Source organism: Aulonocara sp. 'chitande type north' Nkhata Bay, linkage group LG18 (genome assembly GCF_057382095.1).
Source record: "Aulonocara sp. 'chitande type north' Nkhata Bay isolate Kocher_YH1m ecotype deep benthic linkage group LG18, A_spYH_male_GT1.1, whole genome shotgun sequence".
NCBI classification, from domain to species: Eukaryota; Metazoa; Chordata; class Actinopteri; order Cichliformes; family Cichlidae; genus Aulonocara; species Aulonocara sp. 'chitande type north' Nkhata Bay.
In genome coordinates, this window is record NC_141361.1 from 8,388,280 (window position 1) to 8,399,442 (window position 11,163).

General features: G+C 40.4%; 1 protein-coding gene across 3 annotated transcripts in view; it reads left to right on the plus strand.

The window, feature by feature from the left end:
• The window catches only part of LOC147307931 (enhancer of polycomb homolog 1-like), a 36,407-nt gene extending 29,691 nt beyond the window's left edge, over window positions 1-6,716 (plus strand). For 2 of the 3 annotated variants that reach the window (XM_086271182.1, XM_086271179.1), the window contains 4 exons: window positions 1,969-2,087; window positions 2,217-2,352; window positions 3,276-3,651; window positions 4,501-6,716. In XM_086271182.1, coding sequence (XP_086127308.1) covers window positions 1,969-2,087; window positions 2,217-2,352; window positions 3,276-3,651; window positions 4,501-4,573 — 704 coding nt within the window. In that variant the 3' untranslated portion in view covers window positions 4,574-6,716. The remainder of the gene's footprint in view (window positions 1-1,968; window positions 2,088-2,216; window positions 2,353-3,275; window positions 3,652-4,500) is intronic. The other variant, XM_086271180.1, reaches the window with a different exon arrangement.
• Window positions 6,717-11,163: the final 4,447 nt, after the last annotated feature.

Here is an 11,163-nt window from a genome sequence, read left to right on the forward strand (position 1 = left end):
AGAGACGAAATGCCACAGGTCCCCGGTGGTTTTACTGTGAGGGCAGTCAGGTGGCGGGTGTCTTAATATTGCTGCAACTTGTTTTGATGTGCATGAAAAAACAAGCTGCTTATTGATTTTTCCAGAAAAGGTTCAGTGAGAACCTGAAAGACTGATATAATTAACATGGATCTTTCAAGAAACTCTACTAATATGTATTGTGTATGAGCAAATGTGACAGCTGCACTTGTTGTTTAAGTAGTTGATTTTTGATTAAATTACACGGTGTTGGAGTTCAAGAAATAAAAATGACACGTGCTCCAGATGGAGGTAATGCCACAGGACGAGCTGTGACTTGGAGATGTACGCAGATTGTGGATCTTATGAAACTGAGAAGTGAAAAGCACACAGGGAATGGATACATCAATAATGCACTGATGCACATAATGCCTTTAAAACATGAGATGAGAACTTTTCAGTTCAAACACTAATGAAGAAGAACTTATGGCCATGTTATCTACAGCTAAAAAACTTTGATTCAAATACTAGGGTGGATGAAATATCCACAAAAACATGTTCAGGTTTTCTTTGGCTCTACAACACCTAAAATGTCAGATATGACTGGTTTCATGAAGGAGTTTGACATTGACTCAGGCTTTCTATTTCAGAAACTGCACGTTTGCTTAGAGGCATATTTTACTCTTCACCTTAAAACGGAATGATTTCCCCTGGTGTATTTAATTTGCAATGCCAATCCTATTGATGCCATTAATATCTAACTTAATCAGTTTAAATCTATTAATCAGCTGTCCTGTAGCCGTAGATATGGATATCACTTCAGATTAAATACTGACTTGAGTTTTGCCACTAATAACATCCTATAAATAGACTAATTTGATCCAATGCAAATGGGCTTGGCAGCTAATTAGGACCAAGTATGAAAACGTATTCATGCATTTATTGGGTGCACATTTTATGCTGTTGTGCCTGGCAGGGCTTTATTTGCTGGCGTTCATGACATATGGCTCAACTGATACTTTTGTTTCTGTAGGGATTTAGCCTGGTTGAGACAGCCACCTGTGACATTAAGAACTCCGTCTCTAAACTTGTTAACTGTATAATCTTGCTTTGTAGTAAACCTCAGTTTTCAGGCAGGAAATCTGAGAATATATTTTCTGGAGTACCCTAAGTTTACCTGAATATGGCCAAAGCGATTTCTTTTCCTACCACATATACTCAAAACTGAAAGAATCAAAGCTGGAATGTTTTATTGTAGTACAAAAGCCATCTGGAGAGTAAATGGATGTACTCATTACCAAACATTGGTCTGACCTTTCATTAGAATGCATTGCATCACTAAAAACTCACTGGTGCCCAAAAAGTGTTAAAAATAATTCAGGAAACCATGTAGTGGTTTTGCTTTGTTCATAGTGAATTGGTTTCTGGTCCGGTCATTCATTTATTCATGAGCACAGTTTGCAGTAAGGTCTGCAGCATAACAGTAAAATCCAAGACTGAAGATGCTCCTTCGTGACTGAAGTCTTTGGCCTTTGTTGTACTCACTGTTGTTTGCTTCCCTGCTGACTTATCAAACGAGGCATATTGAGTGGGTGTGAGTTGACAGAGTTGTTGTCTGTGTGTTGCTGTTTGATTCAGACTGTTGGAGCAGCTTACTTTTCTTTCCCAAATATGGTTTTTATTCATCCAAAAGCAGTTGAAAATCTTCCCAAGAAGATAGAAAGTTGGTCAAATATTTGTTTTCAACTTTCTATCTTCTTGGGAAGATAGAAAGTTGGTGGCAATACATTAGGCACAATGTGTCATGGCCAGTGTATCTGAAAGGCTCCGTATGCATCATGTGGTGGGTATCTTGACCTGGGTTTAAGGTTTAATGCCAACCTGCCACCACTTAGCTCAAATATTCTTTGTGTCAAAAGATCTGTCTGTTTTATGATTGGGAATTTGTAACACTGTTTTTGTTTCTCTCAGCTTTCACAGTTGAACAGTACCAGCAGCATCAGGAGCAGCTGTCCCTGATGCACAAACAGCAGCTGGAGCAAGTCCAGCAACAGCAAGCCAACAGCGCCACCACTGCCAACAGCACACAGGTCAGCGTGCAGATCAACTGTACAGCAGCAGACAGTGATCTGAATTTATATATTTATATAATATATACTTTTTGATTGATCCCCCCGTAATCTTCAAATCATGTAAACTTGTTACTCTTGGTCTCCTAGCAGACCCTGGCAAATACATTGGACCAGGCCAGTGCTCAGTTTGCCGCCTCGGCCCTCGTGACCGCCGACCAACTGCTGGCTCTGAAAACCAAGGAGGAGCTAGGACCAGGAGTCAATGGCGTCCTCTCCCCCTCAGGTATAACGGCTTCCCACACAACCACTGGTTTGACCAATAGCCTCTTAGCTTTGAAGGCTCATGTTGTAATCACTATTGTCGAATTTAACAAAGGTATATTGGTATTGATGATCCCAAAATTGTTTACTTATTGATTCTAATTCTAGTTATATGTTGAAATTAAAACCAAATTGATTAATTTTTTTCATTTATTTTACAACAGCACTATTAAAATGAAAAGTCCACTTTACCAAATTGTTAAAGTACAGTGAAGTCAAAACAAAGCAAACAAAGGGACAAAAGTAATCATAGTACTAACGCCCTCAATACTCATCAACACAAAAGAGCAGATGGCAGCACAATGAAAGTTCAACAAAACCTGCACCAGCAGCACCCCAACGACTGATGCCGCTTCACGGAGGAGTGTTTGCTAGATAACCAAGAAAAGTGACAAAAGGGAATTTAGATTTTCATTAATCTGGAGATGGAAGCGGGGCACCAAGGTGTCCTTCACAGATCAACCTCCTGCAACCTGAAGTCTGATAATCAGTGACTTTTTCTTTGAATACTGATTTGGTGAAAAGGGGGAAAAAAAACCTCCTGCTTGTACATTTTCTTCTGCCACGCAGCAGATTAAAATCTTTTCCTTGTCAAAGTTTTTTAAATTAAAGTTTCTGTTAAGTTAGGCTTTGAAACCTGTGTGCACATCTACAGTACCTCATTTTTTAAGGATTATGATTCACACTTTGAAGGGAGGGAAAAAGCTGCTTTGAAACTTTGTGTACTCAACTTCAAATTGCTGTGCAAATTCAGTGCTTCAAATTCAGAACAGGAGCAGGTTTAAAAAAATAAATAAATAAAAAAAAAATCAGGTGATAATTAAAACTTCTTCTCCAAATCCTGTTTATTCCAACACCACCCCCATCCCACTCCACCCACTTCAGGTGTCTACAAGGGCTTGCACCTCTCGAGCACAGCGTCCCCGTCCCCTGCCACCCCGGCTCCTCCCACTGCTACAACGACACCTGCTTCGCTCCACCCCTGTACCACCACCACCAGCTCCACATCTGCTACCAGTAACAACAATGGCACCACTCACCCTGCCAACACAACTACCACTAACACCACCACTCAGGTCCTGCTGGGAAATAACAACAACCTACGGCTGAGTGTTCCCGCCACCAAGCGCATCCCCACATCCCGGACACTGAGCACCACCATGTCTACATCCGCCTTAAAGCTCGCCCACGCAGCAGCCGCCAACTGTCAGAAACCCAAGGTCACTACAGCCTCGGCCTCACCGCTGGACATAGTGCCCAGGTAAGGAAAACTGAAAACACTCGAGGGGTGAAGTGATGTTCCAAACAGAAGGCCGTACCTAGCTGAATAGCACACAGGAAAACGTCAACATTAATCCTTTTAATTTATTACCTTTTACTCAAAGCAGCCATGTCCAACATGGAACACTCTTGAATGTGTATGTTATGAACCTACTGAGTTACCAGCAGAGTTGGCAGCTCTCAAAGTTTACATGTTCTTGTGAGCTCAGTTTGTAGTTTAGCTGTCCAGCTTTCACATTGTCTAGTCATTCTGCTCTGTGACAAACGGTTTGTCTGCTTGAGATATATTCCAGGGATGACATGTTAGACCAAAAAAGAAGAGACTTTACTTTTGTATATGAAGCATAGGACTGCTTGCTAAAAGGTTTGCTACCTGTGCCATCTTTTCATGTGTCTGATGAAAATCTGTCCAAAACCAATGTGAGAGCAGCTGTGCAAGATGTTGTCACAAAATTTATGGATGTGCGTAGTTAAGATAAAAAAACATAGTCATAAACATCTCAGTACGCATCCAATCTGAGCTCCGGACATTACTTCCCTGTCAATGTTTACCTTATAGATCCAACCTGAAAATGTCTTTGGCGGCACCTTTCACCTACATCTTACTCAAGAATAACGTGTCTAATCGCTATAAAACACTTACTTCTGGGCTTTTATTTAGAAATGTAGCACATTTAGATTTTATCTGTTGTTTTTTATAGTTTGTAGAAACATGAGTAAAGATATTGTTTGGCCTTAAATCAGGCCTGTTGTGCTTAATTTTAAGACAACTGAAGTAACAGGTTTATGCTAGCCTGTCTGTGCTAACAGTTTCCATTTTTGCCCTCAGGGAGAATCATGAACAAGACAAGCCAGCACTGAACAGTCTAACGGACAACACAGTGGCCATGGAGGTTACGTAGCCTCTCATACACCGCTCTGAGGAAACGTGACTCCATTGTTTTCTTTTTTTTGTTTTTGTGTTTTTTGTTTTTTTTTAAGGTGCTATGCATCATTCGTTAGTCATGAATGCAAGTGGTGGCGGACTGAGCACGGCAAGGCTGGGTTTCCATAGCAACAGTTTGGGACTTAATTGCAATGCTCGTCTCGTACAATTCCCCCCCATTTGTTACTGTTAATAGGAGATCTCTGTAAATTCTTAATATGGCAATTATATGTACAGTACTGCATATTTGTAATACCCCTCTCCCCACCCTTCTTGTATATAACATTACTTGAATACAGAATTGTTCATTTGTGATGTTTTGCACTCGATATTAAAAAAAAATTTCAAAATTAAAAAGAGAAAACGACAAACTGCAACTGGTGCGAGTATGGGGTGTGAAAGTTATACCACAGAAAAATGTATGTCATCACATGCATGGTGCGGAACCTGCTGTTTGATCTATTTATTGTGCCGTGTTTACAGAGGTTTTCCCCCCCACATTCATTAAATTTTTTTTTTTTTTAAATACACTGTATCCTTCATCAGTTCCCTGTGCTGTAGTAAGTGTTTAGGTAGATTTATACAAAAAAGAAGTCCCCACTATTTTTTTTTTTTTTTTTTCTCCCTTTTTGGATGTTGTGAACATGGCCGGGGGCTCACCCGTTTTTGTTGGGTGTTCCCATGTGTCTGTTTAAATCCACGCAGACGTGTGTTTGTTAAAGATTCAGGCGCAGGGCAGTAGATGTGTATTTAGCCCTTTTCAGACGTGATGTGAAGCATTCGGCTCAATCAGTCTCTTAAATTGACGGCACTGTCGTTCAGAATTCACGCACACACATCCGGGGGGGCTGCTGTGGTTGCCACGCGTACCAAGAACTTATTACATTTGTGGTGATTAGTATTGTGTGAGGTGCAGCCCGCGCTTCTGAATGTTTCTTTGACCAAGATCTGTGGGTGCTGCTGACTGTGCTGTACCCACCTGCCCCTTGCACACAAGCCGAGGGCTTTTCTGAATCAGGAGCAGCTAAAATACATCATAGATAAATGTTTTAGTCTAGTTTCAAATCTAAATCAAAGATGAAATGTTATTGTTGTGTAACGCAGCTCAGAGACGCAGGGGAATCGCTAACAGATGCGATCTAGTGCGAGCTCATTCGTTGACGTGACTTAACGCAATCAGACGAGCTAAAGTGGCCAGTGAATGTCACTGAGACGCCAACACGTTCAGATGCCGTCAGATTAATTGAAATGTCTGAAAGGGGCTTTTGTTTGTTTGTAGGCATCAGTTTGTCAGTGGGTAAATCAGTCTCCACAAAGCTCTTCCATACATATGTTATTCCTGAGACAAGTAACAAAACAATGGGGATGAAGACTTTCCCAGAAGACTTTGCTGCTTCTGACTTATCTAAGCACTATATATTATAATTTTTTCTTTTTTTAATTAATGCTGCTTTTGTATGATTTTTGGCGTCTGGTTTCTACCAGATGGCCTTAGTAACTTTGTTTTCTCTAAAGGATAATCCCCCTCCCTTTACCATTTTTTTTTTTTTTAAACAAATATTTTTGTATCTCCCTTCTCCTTTATTTTCCCATGAAAGACTTCATTCTTTTGTTACTTGTTCTGAAAAAAAAAAAAGAAACTATAAGGGAGTAATTTAAAAAAAAAAAAAATGCAGTAACTGACATTTATTATCATTCCAGCTTCTGTATAATAAGGAACATGTATCAATTGAGAGAAGAAAAAAAAGAAATGAAACAGTTTTCTCTACTTTTAAAAACTCCAGAAGGCTGAAAGGCCATGAACCACAAGTTATCGGGTGCCTTCATTTGGGAAAAAAGAAAAAAAAAAAACTTTTAAAAAAAATCAATAAAACAAAAAAAAATCACTCTCTTCTGTGAAGAGTTTGGTACTGAACAAGGCTACGTGTAGTTTTTCTTTGTCTGTACCACAAGCCCAATGCCCATTCCAATGGCCCAGTTGATTCATGATTTTTTTGTTTCCCTTTTGTTTTTGTAAACCCTTCCACCACACACACTCACACACATGGGAAAGACTTAAGAATCCTCTTGAATTGTCACAAAATGAAATAAAAATCCAGGGCATTATGTGTTTCGACCAACATGTCTCCTTTGTTTTTGTTACTTTAATGGTTTCGTTGCGTCTTTGTGTGAAGAAGCTTCAGTTTAGGAGCCAAATTTGATCTCAGGTGGGCCGGACAAGACAAACTGTGTAATCCTCCTACGTGTGAACATTTAATGAACCGTCCAATTCCTCATGCAAACTAGATGAACACCCTGAGAGAAAGAACTAAAGAGCAACCCGACTTTTTCCTTTGTTTAAAGTAGTGTAGATTCAGTGGGTTCCAAAGTGTGGGCTGTGAAGCTGCCGCAAGAACTGATTTGTATTATTTACTTTGAAACAAGTTTTTATAACTGATAGATGTTTTACTTAAACTCTTGTTTGCCAACAGACTGCAGAAGTTGCTGGGGGCATTCATCATCCCTAAATGCAGCACGTGGTAGTGGTGAAGTTAAAGTTATGACCACTTTGTAGTCTTTCTACTGCTGTGGTTTAGTGTTTTACTGCTGGCAGTAAACAAATCCTAACCAACAGCTAATCTTATGTGATAATCAAAGACTGGGGATGAATTCTGCTGATGTTTTTAGTGATCCAGGGCGATGCAAACTTCTCGTTTGGCCTTACAGAAAGCATCTCTGAGGGGCTTGTTACTGGCAGCCCACAGATGCAGTCTACTGTGAATTTCTTCCCACTGATTTTTGTGTAGCTGAAAACACTACGTATGTTCGTAAACTGGTGAAATGTGGGATGATTAAGTAGCACCAGCACGGTGGTGTTGGAGCTATCGAAGGACTGGAAAGAGTTGGAAAACTGAAGTTTGACTGTCCTCAATCATATCCTGTCATAAGGATATAATCTTTAAACTTGAAACTTTTATTACCATGGCACCAGAAACTGATTGTTTTTAAAAGGAATTTGGACTAAAAATGAGTTCTTAAGGTGATATTCTTATTTTTCTTTTTTCCATTAAAAATAGTTTCATTCAGCTACATAATGAGAGGCGGTTAACTTGCTTTAACCAATGACTTCTGCAGAATTGGGTTTAAATGATCATTATGTTATGACATTATGATATAAAAATGGAAACATTGAATACTCCCGCTTCAGCTACTTGATCCAGTTTCATGAGAAGGATTAGTAAAGTGTCCTGCTATATTTATCCCTTTGATCATGGATGTCAAACTCATTTTACATTTTCTAAAGATGTCCAGTGGGCCGGATTGGAGTCTTGGCCTGGCCGATTCTGGCCCAGAGGCTTTATGTTTGACACCCCTGCTGCAGCTGGAAGAAGGCTGGCAGCTGCTCCTTCCACACATTTTATAGCCAGTGGTTTATGAAACTGCTGACTCAGCACTTTCATTAAAGTATTTAAGTGATACAACTTTAAAACGCATAAAGCTAGTTTTCAAAATGCTTGCACAGTAGCAGCCTGCAGTGACATGAGCCTTAATATGATATATTTTTCATTAAACACTTTTCCAAAAGATTCACTCAGAAATTAATATTAAATTAAAAAAAGATCAATTCCTCTTCCTCTAAGAAGTCGCTGGTGACATTTATCCATTTTGGTTTGTACAAGAGGAAAAAGTGAAGGGACGAAAATAATCCAACCTGTAAAATGTCTGCATATATATTTTTACTATCTATTGTGTAGCAGAATAAGAGGAGTGTCACTCTGTTCCCTTATGTATTATTGAGCTATAATCCATAGTTTTAATGTTGCGACTGCAGAACGTGAAGCCACCTTTCCCTTTTTTTTCAAGCTGAAGCTGCACCATGTTATCATCCTGGGACACTATATGTTGCTGTTCAGTTTACCATCTCCTGCGTCGTCCTTTGGCAGCGATGCTCTGACGCAGCAGCCGCTGCAGTCCTCTATGGTCCTCTGTCAAAGACCTGCAAAGCCTGCAGCAGAAGGCTGGAAGCGTGGCAGCACAGGTTCGTCAGCCAGGAGATGCTGATTCCTGCCCCCGTGAGACCGTTTTACAGTTTGTTTGGCTTTTTTTTAAACACTTGCTGACTTTTTTTTTCTCTTTCACTTTTACTCACTGGTTAGTTTTAGCCACTAAAGATGACCTGATTAGTTTTGGGTAAAAACATGCACCCTCATTAGAGTAATCCTGCTTTTTAACAAACAGCCAGATCTCTCTCAATGATGCCATAACATCGTCCCTAAGGGCAAATATTACCTGGGGGAGGTTTGAGTTCCAAACATGGCGTCTGTGAGTCACAGAGAGATTTACAGATGGTGGAGATTTCCTCAGATTTCAAGACAACACCACAGCACCCAGTAGTGACTGACCCTGACCTCTCTTCCATCTGGTTTAGGGTTTATGATTTGACACCACCAGGGTCTGTTAGGCCTGTCTTAGAGAACTGGCTTCAGCTGACATAAACCCAAGCAAAATTATCTGAGCAGAGATGCCCAGATCGCCCTCCTTTCAGCCTCCTCTTCTAGTGAAATACAGACCCAGCTGAGAGGAATAACTGCTGCTGGGCCTCCTCACCTTAGAGCCTTCCAGCATGAATCCTGCTCAGATATCCAGACCATATCAGCTGACTTGTGTCTGTGTTGAGCTTTCCTCTGAGCCCCCTCATAATCACCTAAAACTTCACCCTACCTGTGCAGCAGAGCCCCGACGTTATAATTGTAACAGCTTTTAATTCCACTTTTCTTCTGATCACACAAACTGTGGTTCAAGTCTTCAGTTCCTCTAAAAGTAACAGCCAGCTTTACAGGTATCCACCCTCCCCAAACCGCTGCATTTACTGTAAGGTGACTGTACCCTGATGAACCGGTTTAGTTCTCCTCTTTGTGCCTCATGCCCACGTGTGTCCCTTTTATTCATTGACTGAATAACAGGCAGAGGACCCTGAGCCGTGTTTTGGTGTTTAAAGCTGAAAATAAAGCAGCGTGAGTGGGTGTAGTGAGCGTAGGTCATGAAGTGTTTTTCACTGGGTTTTTTTCCACATCAAGGTGGCTCACAACTAAAACGCACGGAAAAGTACTGCAGCACACACACAGTTTTTAAATCAAAGTTTGGGCAAACATACATTTATTTTCCCCTGCAAAAAAAAGAAAAAGAGGCCATCCAGGCATAGTGTTGCTGTTTACTCGTGGCTTCTATTCACTGCAGCAATTTGGGCAGGATAAGCGATGACATTTAAATGTAAATTCTACTTCTTAGAGAGGGAAAAGCAAAGTCGATAAGAGCTGCAAAGTAAATGAGCACAGCGGAGTCTAACTCCCAGAGAGAGATTGCCTTTGCTGTGCGACTGACTTGATCATATTTAGATCTTTCTCCTGTAATTGCTTGTTTCAAAAAGATAGAAAGTGATGAAGTGTAAATGCAAGACAGTTTTAGGGACGTGACCTGATACTGGGTCTCGGAAAAGTGCTGCCGATTTCGCTTTTAGTTCAAAGTAAATGCGCTGAAAGTGGTTAATGTGGCTGAAATCAAAGTTTTAATGCGCAGGTTCAGCAAAATGCAGAGAAATAAAAGTGAAAGAATGGAAAGGCAAAGAGTCGGGATGTTAGTGGGAGGCTGGCTTTATCTGTGAGAAGAGGTTAGTGCAAGTTTGCACAAAAAGATTCATTTCAGCTTGAGGATAAAGGCACAGGACGTACTCAGATTGGTCCATTGTGTGAAGCCAGTGCTAATTTTATTCTAAGAATAGTCTACTGCAGGGGTGTCAAACATAAGGCCAAGGGGCCAGAATTGGACCCAGAAGAGTCTAATTTGGCCCACTGGACGGCTTTGGAAGAAGTAAAGGTGGAATTAAATTCTTCCTGCTGATAGACACTTCTCCCACAGCCATTCTTACTACACCAAAGCAATTAAGTAACAGATAAACAATTAAATAACATAAAGTTTCCTGTTTTTTCACTATCAGCTTTTTACAACAATAAAAGCAAATGGATATTTTCTGTGACTTATAACAAACTTGTTGTTTTATAATTACAGGACAGTCTCAGTACTTTTCTGTAATTTGTGCTGACAGACTTTTTCTCTTTGCCACTGCAGCATTTTTGAAGTTGCCTTTCTTTTTCAGAAGGGGGGATTTCACCAATCTGACCCACTTGAGATCAAAGTGGGCCAACAATGTAGTTTGACACTCCTGGGCTAATGCAGGCTAGTTTCAGATCCAACTTCCTCCTTATTTCTTATTTCTTTTCAGTTGATAAAAATTTGATCATACAGTAAAGAGACAACCTGAATGTTCAGACTGCGAGTGGCGACAGTAGGAAGCTAGAAAGCTCGGATCAAACCAGGTTGGTCGTTCATTCTCATTTGATCCAGCTCTAAATATAAGCTTTATAAACAGGAACGTTTTTAAGCCTATTCTTAAAACTAGAGACAGCGTCTGTCTCCTGAATCCAAGCGTCTGCCTCCAATTAAGAAACTCAAGGAACCACATGTGAGGTTCCTTACATTAAGTTGCTAAATTATAGTTTGACAGTGAAGTGCTTCAAGATTTGAAGGGTC